The sequence below is a fragment of the Podarcis liolepis genome, assembly GCF_965112155.1.
Source record: "Podarcis liolepis genome assembly, chromosome: 17".
In the NCBI taxonomy this organism is placed as follows: domain Eukaryota; kingdom Metazoa; phylum Chordata; class Lepidosauria; order Squamata; family Lacertidae; genus Podarcis; species Podarcis liolepis.
The window spans coordinates 5,046,417-5,064,249 of NC_139571.1; the positions used below are offsets into that span (position 1 = coordinate 5,046,417).

General features: G+C 43.6%; 2 protein-coding genes and 1 long non-coding RNA gene across 11 annotated transcripts in view; 1 reads left to right on the forward strand and 2 right to left on the reverse strand.

Annotated features, from left to right (window-relative positions):
• FAM120C (family with sequence similarity 120 member C) overlaps positions 1-10,902 on the forward strand; it is a 36,924-nt gene extending 26,022 nt beyond the window's left edge. The window contains exon 16 of the mRNA XM_083482789.1: positions 9-10,902. Within this exon, the coding sequence (XP_083338915.1) occupies positions 9-308 (300 nt within the window). The 3' untranslated portion in view covers positions 309-10,902. The remainder of the gene's footprint in view (positions 1-8) is intronic.
• The window catches only part of LOC310696819 (uncharacterized protein), a 234,548-nt gene extending 217,098 nt beyond the window's left edge, over positions 1-17,450 (reverse strand). Inside the window, exons 1-6 of one of the 9 annotated variants that reach the window (XR_014520742.1) lie at positions 16,801-17,444; positions 16,260-16,421; positions 14,530-15,732; positions 14,071-14,270; positions 13,920-13,977; positions 12,759-13,514 (exon numbers count right to left, since the gene is read on the reverse strand). Coding sequence is in view for 2 of the 9 variants with exons in the window: in XM_083482861.1 (XP_083338987.1) it covers positions 13,833-13,977; positions 14,071-14,126; positions 14,530-14,649; positions 16,260-16,421; positions 16,801-16,824 (507 nt within the window). In the remaining 7 variants the exon portion in view is untranslated. The other 8 variants (XR_014520743.1, XR_014520744.1, XR_014520745.1 and 5 more) reach the window with 8 other exon arrangements.
• LOC310696832 lies at positions 4,630-12,739 on the reverse strand. Its single transcript, XR_014520752.1, has 2 exons — positions 6,575-12,739; positions 4,630-6,127 (listed from the first exon to the last, which is right to left on the reverse strand). It is a non-coding gene; the product is annotated as an uncharacterized lncRNA (long non-coding RNA).
• Positions 17,451-17,833: the final 383 nt, after the last annotated feature.

A 17,833-nucleotide genomic window follows, 5' to 3' on the forward strand; every position in this document is an offset into this window, starting at 1 on the left:
CTTGCCAGGGCTCTGCAGAAGGAACTGCCAAGACACCAGAGTTCAACAACAACAACAATGGTGGCAACAGCAGTAGCAACAGCAGCAGCCGTCCTCAGTCCCAGGTGAACGGGAACGGGGGCACCACGCCCACAGTGGGCGAGGACCCAGGGGCTGGAGCCTGCCCCTCAGCCACATCACCTTGTGCCTTAGCCAGAGACGCTGACTCGTGCAATAACAACAGCCCGTTCTTCGGGACGCTGAGCGGGGATCCTGAACGGTGCCCGGAGAACAAGCTTTCCTTCCCAGCTCTGCAGAAAGAGGAGTGAATGGAAGCCGCCATGGCTCCGATTGGCGGGCAGTGGGGCGGTGGAGAGAAGTGTCATGGCGTTGCAAACTAGTGGGGCTGGGGGGGGGGGAGGATGCACCACTTCTGCAAATCCCCAGAATGGAAACATTTGAGCTGGTGAGAATGGTTAAGTGGTGGGGAGGTCCGGGAGCAGAGCTTTCTTGACAACTCGCCTTTGGAGGGTTTGTGTCCTGGTGCTTCTTCTTCCCTGTGAGTAGCAGATGCAGCCCTGGAGGGTGGTGGAGTGACATGGGGCTCTTGTCCCACCTTGGGTGACCACATCGGCGCTTTTTGCTCTCTGCCCCTTGAATTTGCCATTGTGCCAATCGGATCCCAAAGGGCGGCATTTTTTTTTCCTTTTAAATTTTTTATTTGAATTTGTTTTGATTTTTTTTTAATTTTATAGGGGGGGGAGTTGTTTTTAGGGTGCAAGATTTATGGTAATTCTGGATTTGGGGAATGGGATATTTTTTAAAGGAGAAAAAGCCGGCAAGGTTTTATTTTAAAAAGGGGCAGATTTTTCCTGCCTGCCTTGTTAATTTCTTGCCAGCTCCCCCACCAGCAGGCCAAACAGCAGTGTTGCTTGGGCGGGGGGGGGGGATGGTGGCAAACAGCATGGAGCGAAGGTTTTTTTGGGGGGGGTGTAGGAAAAGACAATGATTTTTAAAAAAGAGAGAGAGAGAGAGCAGCACAGCTACTGCACCTTATACTCCCAAGTGGGTATAGCAGTCAGCTTGTGCTTTTTATTATATATAAGAGAGAGAAAGAGAGAGATTATATTTATATATAACGTGAATAGAGCTATATATAAATATGAACGCGGAAAGCCCGGAAAGGGTGAAAACGTTCCCGGGAGACAACTTGCGTTCCGAAATGCGCTATGCGTTCTTTGTGAATTAAAGGACCTGTGTCCCCAGTGGCCAGAGGTTGGCCCTGCTAACAGGGCTGCTGGGGCAGATGGACCAGGCCTCCTGATATCAGACAGAAAACTTCTTATCCTTCAAGCGGACGAGCACTTACTGTTACAATTCCAGGACTGTGAGCAAATGAATAGGGCTGGGGCTGTAAAGGGGTTTGGGGCTAAGGGTGGATTCTTACCCTGTTGCCATGGGGCGGGTGGTGGGGAGGCTGGAAGTCAAAAGTATCAAACCGATCCAGAGCCTTGGGGGGCAAGAGAGGGAGGGGTAACCCAGGAGAACATAAAGCAGTTGAAGTGATATACTGTTCTATAGGCTGAGTTGTGTGCACCCTGCGGCTTCAGCAAACAATTTGGAAATCAGTGCAGGGCTTGGCATTCTCAAATCACAGCTTTGGGTTTCAAAGCAACAACTATCTTTTTTAAAAACAAAACAAAAGCCCACTGATATTTAATAGGGAAATGTTTTCAAAGGGTTTCTAGTCAGGGTTTTCAGTGTGTTTGTGAGATGGCTGGGGAGGTTTTAGGGCCTTGCACAACTACCACTGCTTCTCTTGTTGCTGGTATCTCTCACCATTCGTTTCTGCCCCTTTTCATCCCATCCATGTCCAATGCTGTCTTACAGTTCTCTTGAGAAAATTTTTTTAGAAGCTGAATACAGTGGTACCTCGGATTACAAACCTTTTGCGTTACAAACATTTCGGGTTACAAACTCCGCTAACCCAGAAATAGTACCTCGGGTTGAGAACTTTGCCCCAGGATGAGAACAGCGTTGGCAGCAGGAGGCCCCATTAGCAAAAGTGTGCCTCAGGTTAAGAACGGTTTTCAGTTAAGAACGGACCTCCGGAACGATTTAAGTTCGTAACCCGAGGTACCACTGTAACTGCAAAAATAAGCCAGTTCTCTCACACACATATGGCACAAGAGAGACTGTGTACTGAAACTGTCTGGGTTGTTGTTTTTAGTGCAGAGTACACACAGTTTTGCTTATATAGAATGGATAAAATGGGTGGTTTTAAAGTGAAGAATCATATAACTGAGGTGGGAGTTTGGGTGGGCAGGATTAAAGTTCTGTTGAAAAGAGAACTCTAACCAATTTTCCAGCTGCATACGTCCATGCAGTCTGATTTCTGACATCATGCATGGCATGTGCCTCAATTACTAGATTGTGAGAGTGTCAGAATGACCACTCCAACCTGAAATGTGTGTTGATTTTTATTTCTGCCTTCCGCTATCAATCAATCAATCCATTCTCCAGTAGGCTGAATCCCCCACCTGTGATTCTACCATAAGAGGAACAGATGAAAAACAGTTGGCCAGAAAAAATGTCCTGTTGGCTATTTCTGCCTCCTTGACCACGAACAGTATAGGCAAAAGAAAGTACTTCCTAACGATGCATAACGAGCGTATGAAATTAACTGCCACAAAGGTATGGTGATGGTCGCTGCTGTAGATCCTTTTGACAAGGGCTTTCGGCAAATCCATGGGCAGAAGTTTATTTATTATTTATTTATTAAATTTGCGTCCTGCCCTTCCTCCCATTGAGTATGGGATGTCGGTTCTGTAAATGTCTACTAACCTTGATAGCTGGATGGAGCCTAAATGTTCAGGGATGGCATACGTTTGAATTTCAGTTGCTTGGAAGCAACAACAGGAGTCTTTGGGAAAAGGTGGGAGGGGAATCTGCCCTGCCACCCACTCAGGAATCTATTTCTGAACATAAAAGGGCAGTTAAAATGTGCCTAAGGCCTGCAGTGTGGTGTTCATACGGTGTGTTGGGATCATCCAAGGGGCTGAAAGATTCCTTCAGGTGCTTGCAAGTGCTGGACCTCTAGGGTGGGGTGTGACCTACAGCTGCTAGAAAAAGTCACCTCCTCTATCAGAGGCTCTAGTGAGAACTCTGTAGCCAACAGTTGAGAGAAGGCAATGCTCTTTTTAGGTTGACATCTAGAGCAGCTGGGGAACCAGGTAGGATTTTAGGAAGCGAGGAAGGGTTTCCAGAGGTTGGAGGGGGCACTGATTTAAAGTGCAGGTAGGTAATTTGGATCGTAAGCTCTTAAAGGCAGCTTGATTCTCACCCACCTACCCTGCGCCCCGGTGGGGACCCTTTCCTATTTTGTTGTTCAAAGCAGCTGAAAACCAAACTCCCCAAGTATTCGAAATTCCTGTTTGTTCAAATGTATTGAAACTGGAACGTTTTCTTTTGCTGAAAATATGGCAGACCGTTCTGTTCTGAATAGCAGGGTGGGGAGGAATCCAGAAAGAAAAACATTTTGCCACATTTATATGCTACAAAGTTATCCAAGGAGAAGCACATTTTAAGGGGCTCTGCAGTACTGTATACATAAATCACCAACGCCTACCTGCCCCCAAAGGCTTCTGATTCTCTATTGTTAGGGTTAGATGTTTCCAAAGCTGGGTGAAGTCTGTGATCCAGAAGAAGAATTTACAAAGCCCTTGCTGGATCAGACCCAAAGCCTATCTAGTCCAGCAAGCTGTTTGCCCCAGTGGGAGGCCCATAGGCAAGACCCTCTCCAGTCGTGGTCTCCTCTTCCTTCTGCCTCTGATACTGGTGGAGGCAACCTAGCAATCATGACTAGTAGCCATTGATAGCTTTATGGCCCATGCTTTTGTCCAATCTCCTTTTCATTGGGGCTTTAAGCCTGTAATCCTGTAAACATCCCCCCCCCCCACGGAGTACATTTCATTGAATTCAGTGGGACTTGCTTCTGAATAGACAGGTGTCAGATTGCTCTGTCTGAGCCTTATTTGTTGGGGTCTTGTGAGTATTCCAGTAAAGCTCAGTTTTCTAAAACTGGTTTCTAGCCTTTGTGATGGAGGTGCAACGCACCAGAGATTTCTGAGAATGGAAGAGCCGCCTTGCTGAGTCAAACCAGAATTTTGCCACCATGTAAAGTGAACAGCAGTCTTTAATTGGGAGTCATCAAACTTCAGGACTGTGGAATCTACTTGGGGTTTTTTGTGTTGACTCAAGATCTAGGACCCTAGTGCAAAATACATGCTTTTCAGAATTACATATCCCAGACTTGATTTGGAGTACAGGAAGTGAATGGAGCCATTCACTCTTGGTAATCTCACATCCTTCCTTCATTTCAGCAGATAGACTTGTTTTGCTGTTGCTATTGTTAAACACATGTGAGTCAGAAATCCTTGTTCTACAGTTATCTCCGAATAGGTCTCAATCTGTTACATATATTTATTTAATTGAAATTTGTCCATTGTTCATTGAAGTCCCTTGCAGAATTTGGCTTGTAGCTACTGGAATCTTGATAGACGCTTGAAATTCAGAAATGCAGTAGGTATATACTACACAGCATTGCAGGCTTCCAGAACCTGACGCTCCCATACATACATTCTTTTAAAAATTTATTTGCATATCAAATCTGAGTGTTAAATCCCCATTTTTTTCTGTAAAGTGGTAACAGGATGAACCAACTCACACTAAGAACAGTATTTTCAGCTAATAATTTTCAGGAAAGATCTTTCCCAGCTCCTAGAAATGATTTTACTAGAAAGGGTGTATGATCTGGGATTACAGTATATATAGGAAGCAAAAAGGCATTGTCTCTGAACTATGAATCTTACCATTAAATCTTCCTAATTAAGCATTAAATGTTCTAATTAAGCAATAGAAAGAACCCAGTGTAGATTTTGAAAAATTGCAGCTGTAGGCAGGGGTGTGTTCCTTTTTGAATCGTCTTCAGTCCTATTCTCATTGGTATGCTATGACTGTAAAGTAAGACAGAACTTAAAATTGCATATCGAGGGTTTTAGAGTTAGGGTTTTCAGAAAAGGCCCTCGCTTCAGCCTCAAGTGGATTAAACCAACAGTCTTGGGAAACTGGTGGAGAACAAGGAAGTGTTTTAAGTTTTAATTGTGCCCTGTCGCTGAACGTCCTTTGATCTGGGTTTGGCTTGATGATAACAGAAAAAGACTTTATTCCCAGGTGTAAAGAGTAAATGTAAATCTTCCTTACACGATAATACTTCCTGTCACAAATGAGACACTGTTCAACCTCTTCAGTTGGGCATGCAGTTGTCATATGAAGTTTGAGGAGTGGGATTGCAACTTTAAATGGTGAATTTGAGAGGAGGGATTTAACACTCTCTTTCTCTCTTGGGGGTGTTTCAGTTGCTTTTAGCTTTGACAGTATTTGCTGGGAAGGAAGACAACTTCCTCTCCTGACCAGTGGCACACATTTCCAAGCAACTTAACCATTGCCAGTTCTGAGGTCTTACCCCAGAACTAGAAAGACGCCTGCCTGCTTGAGCCATGCCTGCAGTCGCACAGGCCTCGGAGCATGCAGCTATATTGCTTTGATATCATGTAGCCCAGGGGAGCAGCTGGATCTGCGTCACAGGTTTCTGTGACGCATTTCCTTATATACCATATTTCCAGTGCTTGAAACCTTTGCAACTGGAGCAGATTGGCCCCCCCTTTTTTAACCTCTTAGCAATGCCACCAGGCAAGCTATTGATTAGGTGGCGGGATTGATTTGACTTTGTCTGTCTGTCTGTGCAGACTGTAGCCATTAGTGCAGTCCCATCTGTACTACACATCTGAAACAGTACCGTACCACTTTAAGCAGGGTGGTGTAACAATCCCTCTTGCCAGGAAATGCTGGGAATTGTAGCTGTGATGTGAATTGGGGTCTCCTAACAGCCCTCGGCACCCTAACAAATCATTTGAGGGAAGCCATGCTTTAAACGTATGGTGCAAATGGAGCCAGAAATAGGAAAGTTTTGGGAAGCCCTTATCCCAAACATTTATATATTCCGTGATTCTGTGGGAGTACAGAATGTGATACTGGGCCCAGTCTTTAAAAACGAATCTTTCTCATTTTTATGGATACTAAAATAAACCTCGGAAGTTTGTGGGCAGCAGGAGTGGCTGGATAAGTTTTTCACTTTCAGTGTAGGGCTTCCCCCCTATGTAGTGCCCATTAGAACCAGGCTAAACTTGGCAAAACTTTTTTAAAAAAAACAAATAAATTATGCAAAATAAGACTGAAAATGTGTGTTACTTGCATAATTTATACAGGAAGAAGAATTCGGTATCTGAAGATTTTAGATTTTATCTTGTTTTAACTGTGGGAAGTACACTTCAACATGGTCTCTTCCTTGCACGCTAGGCAAAATAAAGTTTGAAGTCACTCTACTCTAGATTCACTTGACAAAAATCCTGGATAGGTTTTCCTTTAAATTCAAAAACGAATGTGGTTTTGTTCAGAATTGCTCACTGCTTGCTCAACCAAAAAGGTAGCCGGCAACAGGCGTCTTTAAAATATCTCTTATGAGAATTGTGGATACTTCCAGGTGGGAAGGGGATCATTAATCTTGAGGAATTTAATTTGAAGCTCAGTGTTGCATGAAAGCCAAAGAGGTAGATGAAAGTTCCTAGTTTTCTCTTGCATAATAAATCCAAATGACAAAACACCCTTCATGCATATCTATGGACTTTAGTTTAATTGCAGTTGGATAATGCTACCATTCCCGCTAGTGTTACTGAATGTAAAAGAGCATCTCTGATGTGATGGACATCATGTTATGATGCAAGAGTCAAGCTAACCTGACCTATCTTTTATAAACCTAATGAGAAGCAATAAGCGGATGATTGCCCTCAGAGGTCTGGTTCCCCATCATTTAGAATGTACTGCAGCTAAGCAAATACCTTTTTCCCCAAGCTTGTTTGGCTCCAGCATGCAGAATTGGAGCTGGTCATGTACAGACTGGAGACTGCAATTTGTGTGATACAAGAATTCAGGCATCAGTGCCAGGCATTCAGAGCCAGTGTGGTGTAGTGGTTAAGAGCGGTGGACTCGTAATCTGGTGAACCGGGTTCGCTTCCCTGCTCCTCCACATGCAGCTGCTGGGTGACCTTGGGCAAGTCACACTTCTCTGAAGTCTCTCAGCTCCACTCACCCCACAGAGTGTTTGTTGTGGGGGAGGAAGGGAAAGGAGAATGTTAGCCGCTTTGAGACTCCTTCGGGTAGTGATAAAGCGGGATATCAAATCCAAACTCTCCTTCTTCTTCATCACCACCTCTAAGTGCAAATGATCTATGGTGGCACTGAGATAAGTCTGCTGTGGTTGAGCTGGAAGATTCTAAAACTTGCAGTCCTGTAGAAGTTAGCCTTGCTTCTGGGGAAAGTGGAGAAGCCTTCATTCCTTGGTGTTGATAGCACTCGTAGATCAGAAGTGTAGTTCAGCTATGACTGTTGAGCAAAGGTGGCTCTGCTTTGGTTGGAATGAGATGAGCCAAAGTCCTTTGAGAAAATGATACTTGACTATTGAAAGAGGGCTCTTTCTAACTCTTAAAGCAGCTTTATGTTGTCATATTTAACCTTGCGGCGAAACAGTGCTGATTCCCCATTTCTTGCAGCTTTTGAATCTGAAGCTAATATCGGAGGTGCTTTTTGCCTATAGAGCCAGGAACCAGGAGTCACTGCAAATGCGCATAGCCATAACTAGATGGCCCCATAGCTATTTTTTATAACAAAAAAGTTTGCTTATTTAAAAATAATAATAATGAAGCCCTGATTTGCAAACTTCGATATTTTTTTTAAGTGCAGATTTCAAAATTCAGATCCTTTTGTGAGACCAGAAAGCTACAGTCCTTGAATGTAGATATAACAACTCTGAATATACTTCTCTTGATCCTAAGACACACAAAAGGGGAGGTCCGCACGTGGCCTTGCGATGGATGGATCAGTCTGTTTCATGTGTCTTCATTCATAAATCCTTTCCATTCAGTTTCTGCATTACTCTGAATTAGTTTTGAATCCATATGAAAATTTGTATCTAAAAACGTATTTTAACTCTGTGTATACATTTCTAAACATTTTAACTAGGCATTTTGTTACTTTTTTGAGACAATCCCTGTGTGTCATTAATTCAGATAAATGCAAAATCTAAGGATAACTAAATTCTAATTCACAGGGGGTCTGGATCGGGTCACTTTGCATCAGAATTCACAGAAATAAAATTCTTCAGGCATCTGTAATGAGACCTTTTTTCTCCACATTTCCAGAAATTAGTCACCTTAGCATTGCAGGCTGTCTGTAAAATTAAGGACTTTTCAAGCATCTTGCAGTGCTTCCTGTGGGAGCTATTGTATGACAAAGACGCAAAAATGTAGAGCTTGAATGGATTGTGACTTTGTGAAATGAATGTCCTAATCATGAACATCAGGTTTCCCTTGTGAGGGTGACCCTGAGGTCATTGTGGCATCAGTAGGACCCAAAGATTATGTTGAGTTGCGTTGTTCATTCTTTGAGAGCGGAGCTCTCAAATGCGGCGTTCTTGCTTTTCATTTGGCCTGTGTAACACTTTGGACTCTCTCCAGGGCTGGATCCTTGGATGGTACAATCTTGGCAGAGTTCCTTTGAAGTCACTGGATCTGCATCCCACATTCAGATCCATTGATCCCCAATGGAGAAAGGTCCATTAACAACAGCTGTAGGGATCGTGTTTATTAGAAATAATTGCTGTGTAACTAACTTTGATGCTGAGAATTAACTGAAGTAATATGACTTTCCCCTGCACTGTGCAGTGGACCTTAAATGCTCATAAGGAAGGCGAAATATGTTCCTGTGTCCAAATCTTCTTCCTCTTAGCAGGGCTTTTTTTCAGCCAGAACTCACCGGAATTCAGTTCTGGCACCTCTTATGTGGGCACCATTGCCATTATAAGAGAACAAGGGAGGAGTTCATGGTGTGTTCCGGCACCTCTTTTTCTAGAAAAATAGCACTGCCTCTAAGATAAAGAAAAGTTCCTTTTTAATATGAGTTGAAGTGGGAACAAATCTAATACTTTTAACTTCCTGTACTAGGCTCCAATTCAAGATTCTCTAAGCATGTTTCTTGAAGTCTTCATAAGGATCTAAACCATACAATCAAAGGCATGGATTTTAGCATGCTGCCTTCATTGTTTTGTGGGGGGTGGGGTGGAGGGGGGGGGCCTTTTAAAGCCAGCCTACTGACCAATATTTCCTGCATTTCTCTTACAAATATTTCATCCCATCCTAAGGCTGTAATGCGGGATATGACTCTGGCTAGCCGTTCCCAAGGATGGCTACTAGTCAACTTAGCCAACCAGTTAGAGGTTTTTTTGTCCAAATATACTTAACAGTACTTGAAAAGACTTTGAAGCCTTTTCAGGGGCAGCTTTTCAACTTTTTCTGATGTCGTTTAGAATTCCACCTTTCCTTGGATTCATACGCAAACAAGCAAGCGAGCCCTTAGGTCCCTGGGGGGAAGTCACAGACAAACATTATGACAGGGACTTGAATTCTTGTGGAGGGGAATAGGGGTATCCCGGTCCACAGATTAAACATGTGTACGCTAGAGCCTGTGAGGAAGGCACAGGGCCACTCAGTGGCCAGTTGGCACAAAGCACCAACATTTCCCCCTATCACGCAACTGTAACCTAGGCTGCAAATCCTCAGTATACTTACTTGGGTGTAAGCCCACTGAAATAATGGTGTTTCTTTCCAAGTAAATGTTATTAGGATCAAGCTGCAAGATGAATCATAAGCTAACTACAACTTTTTTTTTTAATCTTGTTAGCATAATTTTACTACCGAAGTTGAATCATTATAGTAGCTAACTTACCTGACATGTATTTTGCTAAATATGCATGTTCTTCTATTTTTAATTTTAATCCTTCCAATTACCCCCACACCAATCTATTTTGTAAGTCCATTTTTATTGTTTAAAAGAAGTCTAACACACACCTTGTTTAGAGATCTTTCAGTCTTTAATTGCTATTTACCGCTCATTGCATAAAGTCAGATAGCGTCGCTCATTTTCTAGTTTTTTTTTTAAAGATTAGAATTCTTTTCTGACTCCGTTTTGAAAGACCAACCCCCGCTTCCCGCGTACACTTTTATCTGTCTATAATATTACCCTTGCAGACGGGATGTACACTTTTTCTGACTTATAACCATTGCTCTTGTATTTTGGTAGATGCTTTGTTGATAGTAACTAAATGCCTAGTAAGATTTTAAAAGTAAAAACTTCAATCTCAGTTGTTACTTTAAGCCAATCTTCCCCCTCACACACCCTCTTTGAATAACCTTGGAAGTTGCATTTTTACCATATATATCTCCCCATGACCACCTTTTAAAATGTTTAGCCTGAGATTTTAGCTTTAAAGGGAAAAAAAAGCATACAAACCAATTTTTGATGAACAGAGTAAATCTGATTTTTTTTCTTGTTAGTGATCCCCTGTCAATTGCAAGTTCATGCTTTATTTATGTGGGATAAATTCATTATTCCCTTCTTTTTTAAAATGGATTTTCTTTTTATGCTATATTAACACCTGTTCTTAGTGGATGGATAAATGTTATCTTTACTACCCCAACCTTGATAAACAAACTCCCATCTCCCCAATCCTTGCACCCCACACCAAGCTCCATAGGTTGTTGGGTTTCTTAATCAGTGTAAGTTTGGACAGGTTGCTCTAAATCAGGGGAAACTCGCAGTAGGTTTGCAATCAGAAAGCTTGGGTGTCTTTTGGGAATGTTTTTTGCTGGTGGAATCCTGGCGCGTTGTTCATCTGTTGATGATGGAGAGAGACTTACAGTGCTTAATAAATTCTATTCTTTTAGTAAAAAATAAATAAATGGTGTGTTTGTACTCCTGTGTTTTAAGCTTTGTAAAGGTACAAGAAAGAAAGGTGCTGTGTCACTTTCAGTGCTCTGTGTCTACTGCAGCTCTGCAGAAGTGAAGAATTCAGCCTCATCCGAATTTCAGGTGTTCCTTCACGGTGTCCCTGCAGCCGCTCATTTGGCGTGATGTCCATCTAATTCATACTTGGAGTAGACCCATTGAACAAATAACTTCAAGTTACTTGAGTGAGAAGGAAAGTGCGGTGCAGAACTGCAGATATTTTTAAACAGGTATAGTGTATCTCAACCTGTCCAAAGTTAGCGGCAGGATCCACAGGGGCAGCAGATCTGGCCTCCAAGGAACACATTGGCCACTCTCCTTGGAGGCTGGGTCAGCCACTTGTAGATCTTCACTTGTCCCTTCTTCTGGGCAGTGGGGTGCCGTTTTGTGGTTCACCTCAAGTGCCAAAATGTCTTGCGCTGGGCCTGCAGTAGACTGCCGTATTTTTCGCTCCATAAGACGCACCTGACCATAAGACGCACCTAGTTTTCAGAGGAGGAAAACAAGGGGGGGGGGGAATTCTGAATCAAATGTTGTACTAAACTATTTAATAAACTACTAGTATCTCAGAATAATATTTCAACCATGTACAGTTGTACCTCAGGTTACATACGCTTCAGGTTACATACGCTTCAGGTTACAGACTCCGCTAACCCAAAAATATTACCTCGGGTTAAGAACTTTGCTTCAGGATGAGAACAGAAATCGTGCTCCGGCGGCGCAGCGGCAGCAGGAGGCCCCATTAGCTAAATTGGTGCTTCAGGTTAAGAACAGTTTCAGGTTAAGAACGGACCTCCGGAATGAATTAAGTACTTAACCCGAGGTACCACTGCAAAGTGAACAGCAGTCAACAGTGGCATTAAGAACCATCATCACTGTCAACAAATGAAGAGAGACTTTATCCCCTAGTAAGGTGGGCAGGCAATGGAAATATATGAGCTTCCCACATTGAGTCCCTTAGATCTAAGGATTATATGGTTTGGCCCTACACAATTATTTTAATAAAGCCAAAAGAAGTGGGACTTTCTTCCTTTTTGTTCCTTGCAAAGAGCTCGGGTGGCTTTCATATGAGGGAGGAATGAGGGAGAAATCTGATTCAATTCCCATTTAAAGTCAAACCTACCTAATTCATACCTTCGTAAACAACACAAGGACCAAACCACAGCCACCCTTCAAATTTCACACTTCTGCAAAGGAAGGCACTACTGTCCACTGGCAAGACCAGTGGCAGAGGATCTTGCGTGGCAACACGTTGCTCAGCACACCACTTTCTTTTACTTGCACCCCACTCTGCCTCCAAGTTATGCTCAAAACAGCCCTGCTGGGTAGGTCAGGCCAAGAAACAGACTCATTCAAAAGGGTTCAGCTCCAAGGGCCTTCTGGCAGTTCCCTCCTGTGAGAAATGAGGTTACAGAGATCCAGGCAGAGGGCCTCCTTGGTGGTGGCACCCGCCCTGCAGAACATTCTCCCATCAGATGTCAAGGAGAGAAATATACAACTTCTAGAAGACATCTAAAAGCAGCCCTGTATAGGGAAGTTTTAAATGTTTTATGTCTTTATATCTATTGGAAGCTGCCCAGAGTGGCTGGGGCAACCTGGTCAGATGGGAGGGGTACAAATAATAAAACTGTTGTTGTTGTTTAAACCCTGGTTCAAGTCCAACATGCCATCCATTGCGGCGCCACCTTGTCTCTCATCCTCCTGCAGCTTGTGCAGGAGACCTTCCTGCAGGCTGCACCCAGGACTCAGAGCCCACCATCTGCCCGGACTGCCAACACACCTTGCCTCTTGTAGAAGGGGGCGCCTGGCCAATACTCACACATGCAAGATGTCCTCCGTCACATCCAGTTCCTTACTGATTCCTTCTTTGCGGGGCTCAGGTTTCGAGTCCAGGGAGCCCAGCGCAACCTGGGCCAATGATGATGATGGGAAAGGGATCCTCAGCTCACAGATGTTGGAGGTAGCGATAAGGAGCATAAAACGTACAAGAAAATTACACACACAAACACGAGCACACTGCCTACCTTTCCAACAAGAGACACTCTCTCTATTCAAGGTCACCATTGTATTCTGTGTTTAATATTTCTGGGAGAGCTTCTAGTCCCTGGTTTTCGACTGAGGAGCTCTGACACAGATTAGAATCCCTGCTTATCCATGACTGTGGATGGAGCAACTCAAGACCAATGTTCAAATTGCAGGGTGGAGGGCAGAGGGGGCCATTTTTGTGCTGATCTCTTTTCCTTCTATTTTTAGAGGGGTTTTGCATCAGGGAAGCAGGGGAAGATATGTTATAACTAGAACAGGAGGGGGCCCAGGGCACGTGGATTTCATTAAAGGCCTTCCTACCTCTTTCCTTTCACCCCACTCCATCACCATTCTGTCGTATTTGCAGTTGTTAGTGGTCAAAAAGCATTAAAGGGCAACTTATCCCCATTTCACTGCTCACAAAGAATCCTGGGCACTGTAGCTTACCCCTCACAAAGCTACAAATTGCCCATAATACTTTGCAGGTGAAACCCTAGCAACCCACTACCTTGATTTCGCAGCAGCTCTAGAAATGCAACTTGCTTCATTTAGTTCTTAAGGGGGAGAGAGAGAGAGAGAGAGAGAGAGAGAGAGAGAGAGAGAGAGAGAGAGAGAGGTTGCATTGGAAGTAGGCAGACACCGCAGGGGCTTGAACCCCGTCCTGGAAACCAGGAGCGCCAACCACCAGCGTCTTTTGCTTTTTTTTGGCCAATGCAACAAGGTGAAAAGCAAAACCTGAGAGAACACTCTGAATACAGAATGTTCTCTCAGGAAAAAAGAAAACCCTTAAGAATTATGAAGTTGCAGACAGAACACAATCGAGGTTCTATCCCTTGCCATTAGCAAAGGGTATTCACCTAGATGTGTTTACGTCACAGAGTGCCATGTTGACTGCCATTAATTTGCAGGGCAGAACAGAGAGACTGGTTCCAGTCTTCAAACTCTGCCTTTATGCTCACCTTTTTGTTAGTCCCTCCGAAGTGTGAATTCATGGGCCTGGAAGTTCCTTCTGCTGGTCTGTGAAAAGCAATTTGGACTCCTTACTTTGTCCCCAGCCCTTTCCTGCCAATTCCAGAGAAATGTTTTTGGAACCCAGCTGTTCTTACTGACCTGACTTCTGCAGGAAGAGCTGGCTTCACCTGAGTGTGATGGGCTCTTGGACAGAACTGTGAAGAGATCAAGCGGGGGGAAATGGAGAAGCCAGCCCAAAAGGATTGTACTGAAAAAGATCACTGAATTATGGAGTGTGAAGTTCACTTGCCGTTAAGTTTCCTGAAGGCTTGCAAAATTCTTGTGTGACTGAGATGCACCTGGAAAAGACTAGGGTCTTCAGCAGCCCTCCCCTCCAGACACAGGAGCAAAAACAGCAGGTTACCTAAAGCAGCGCAGTCAAGACGCAGGTGTCTCTCAATCCTGCACTGCAGATGTTCACTTGATGCATCAAGAGCTCTGACACTGCCTCTTACTTGTCAATGGAGCAGATCTGCTTCCGGCACAGGTCGCTCTGTGAGGTCTGTAAAAAAAAGAGCTGGAACAAAACAAGGATGGCCGTCCCACCAAAAGATGTACCTTATTGTGTGGTGATGGCACAGGAAGGGGCCTCCCCTGCAGTGGTGTCCCGACAAGAGAAGTCCCTCCAGGTAGAAGCACAGAGAGCGACAGCATCAGGCTTTTGAGTTCGCAGCTCTTCTGAAAAAGGGATTGAATAACCAACATTGCTCAATACAAGCTCTTTGGAATATTTAGTTTGCATATTTGATGTATGATTCCATTTAGAGCCTACCTTTTCTCCAACAGGCTCAGGGTGCTTGAATGGTCCCCTCACTGCGACCTGAAAGAATCTTTGTACAAAGAGTTGCAGGCAGAACACAACAGAGATTTCCCCCTCAGCCAAGCACAAGATACTCACCTAGTTGACCTTCAGCCAGAAGACACACAACTGCATTGCTGCTATAATTACTATAGAGCATTTAGAGATTACTTGTTAGTTATTAGTGCCTATCGCCACCTCTGATAATTCAAATGTTTTATCAACAGAAGCTATGATTGCAGTTGAAGGTAACCAAGTGAGGTTACAGGCAAAAGAAGCAGCTCGCTACACCAGGTTTTAAATATATTGCCTTAGGAACAGAATTACTGGCAAGGATCCAAAATTTAGTATTTGTCGGAAACCCAGCAACTATCAATCCTATCGTGCAGGTTTTCACCAAAAAGTCAGCAATAGAATTTGGGTCCAATTAAATTTCTAATAAAGTCTCAGCTTTTATGGATATGTTCCCTGCATTAAACAATCATACATGTATCCCAGGCAAAGAAAATCGGGAGCTACATGCCTCCTTTATCTACAGGATTGAAGGGTACAGACTTCTATTCCAAAACGTTTCACAAATGTGGGTTATTATGATTTTGTGTGGCCCTCTCTGGTCATTAGTGGAACAATCAGCCACTCCCTTATGTATGAGTAAAAATGGCCAGAGACCAGGGATTCATAAGATTTCAAATATTTTCTCAGTCATTTCAGCCTTACCATTAGCAGACAACATTTTCTGCCCTTTATGTACAGGAAAAAATGGTCACGGCTCAGCCTTCCTAATTGTGAATATGTTTGTTCTTAAATGTTTGCTGCACTTTTTTTGCTTAAAAATGGCTGGCAAAATGGTGAAAACCTCTACTCACTCCTAGGCCTCTACCAGGCCGCCTCTACCATTGCCATCAGTAGATTGACCCTCAAAATGCCTTTTTTGCTTTTTCACACTGAAATCAGCAAGGCAACTGTTAGAGACAAAAGAAGAAGTTTGATGCATCAGCTTTTAAAATGGGTATTCTAAATACCTAAATACCCCTGGGAACAGAATTACTGGCGAGGATGCAAAATGCTGGCATGTTTGGAACCTTCTGGACTTATATACATCTGAAGGAACAAAAACGCAACAATATTTAGGTGACCCTCTTCTGCAGTTGCCCAGTAAGTACAATTTGTTTGGCTTCAGATGCCAAATGCCACCACTTTTAAGCAGCTGCTCAAGAGGGTTTGTTATTCTACTCCTTGGAAACCACATTATACATAAAATGAAGTTCTTCCCATTAGTGAAGGAGCTTATCTATAGTCCCCAAGAAGCTATCACAAAATGGCTGCAAAGCATTTTTGTCAACAAGGCAACGTGAGCTAAAATGACATTAAATGGAACTATGTTGTCTTCTGCGCCTCTGCTTTGCTCTTTATCGCATGCACAGCTTTCTTTCCCCCTGGATCCCCCTACCCTTCTAACTTCTAAGTCTTACCTGTCTTAAAATCTTACCCGTCTTGGTTTTTCCAACTTCTGGAGTGAGGTTCTGGAGCGAGCGGTTGCAGACCAGATCCAGGTGCTCTTGGAAGAAGCTGCTTTTCTGGCTCCATTTCCATCAGGGTTTAGGCCTGCTTTTGGCACGGAAACGGCCTTGGTCGCCCTGTACGATGACCTCTGTTGATGGAGAGACAAGGCAAGGCGCTCAGCGACCCCCAGTGCCTTCCATCAGCTTCGGCTGGTGGCCCAGTTGCGCCCCTCTCTGGACAGGGATAGCCTGACTCCTGGTGTCTCTGCTCTGGGAACCCGTTCTTGGGTCGTTCTTGTTTTGATTTGGTGTAGTTGATATTTTATGAGAACCGCCCTTAGACCTTCGGGTATAGGGCGGTATAGAAATTCAATAAATAACAAAAGTAATGATAATGATAATTTTGGCAACAGAAATGCCAGCCTTCTTTTTATGAAATGGCTTCTCCAGTTGCCTTTTAAAAGAAAAGCCTTCTATTTTCTGCAATTATTCTTCACTCTGCTTGAAGCAGACTTCATCTCCACCCACCCTTTCCTCTGCTCCTTTGTACATCCAAAGACTTGTTGGTCAAAAGGGAAATAAACTTGATTTCGCCCCTCGTGTTCCTTCATGTATCTTTGTTTTCCCTTGGCCTTTCTAGTCATCAGGTATATCTGCTTTTCTTGATTCTCTTTAAAATCTTCATCTTGGAGTTTTTTATGAGTTTTTGTGTTTTTATGAGTTTAATTTTTTCTTGGCTAAGCTTTCTTTTGGGGGCTTTCTCAAAGTCCAGAATTTACTCTCCCTGTTTTACTGTGATTAATTCTTTGTTGGTCTTCTTATTTTCTTTCTGTTTCCTTTAAATTTAAAATGTATTGCATCTCCTAACACTTTTTGGGGAGTTACTGAATCTATTTATCTTCTGTTTGTCTGTCTGTCTGTCTGTCTGTCTGTCTATCTATCATCTACAAGCAACATTGAAAATTGCCAACTATGGAGATCACAAGGGAAAATTTGTTGTCTCTCTTTTTAAAGTTGTAAATGACAACTTCAGCTCTGACCCGGGAGAGGGCTAAAACCAGTATTATAGCCAGGGACAGTCTCACTCACTAGACTCTGGCTCGCTCCTTCCACCACCTGTTGGTCATAATGGCACATAAAAAAGTCCCTTGGCACATTAATACAGTGGATACCAATGGGTTTGTTTTCAACATAGGATCACTGCGCATGGGTGAGAAATTAGTGCCGGCCCCACTCCCTAATAACAGGGTTGCTGGGGGGCCAACTTGAGTAAAATATGGGGGGTGGGAAGGCGGTAAGCCCTGCCCTACATAGTCACATGACACGCCACACACAATTAAATAGCAATGGCCGTCAACAGTTTAGGGGGGGTTCATGGCCCCCTCAATTTTGGGGGGGGGTATGGGCTTATGAGGAGCTAGCTCCTAAGCTAGGGTGAAGGAGGTGAGGACAGGTGACCCCACCTAAGCCTGAAATCACCCCCCCCCAAACCAGGCCTCAAAACTGTCCAAAATTCCTTTTTTCTCTTCTAAAAAAAATCCAAAACAGCTTTTCTCTGCTC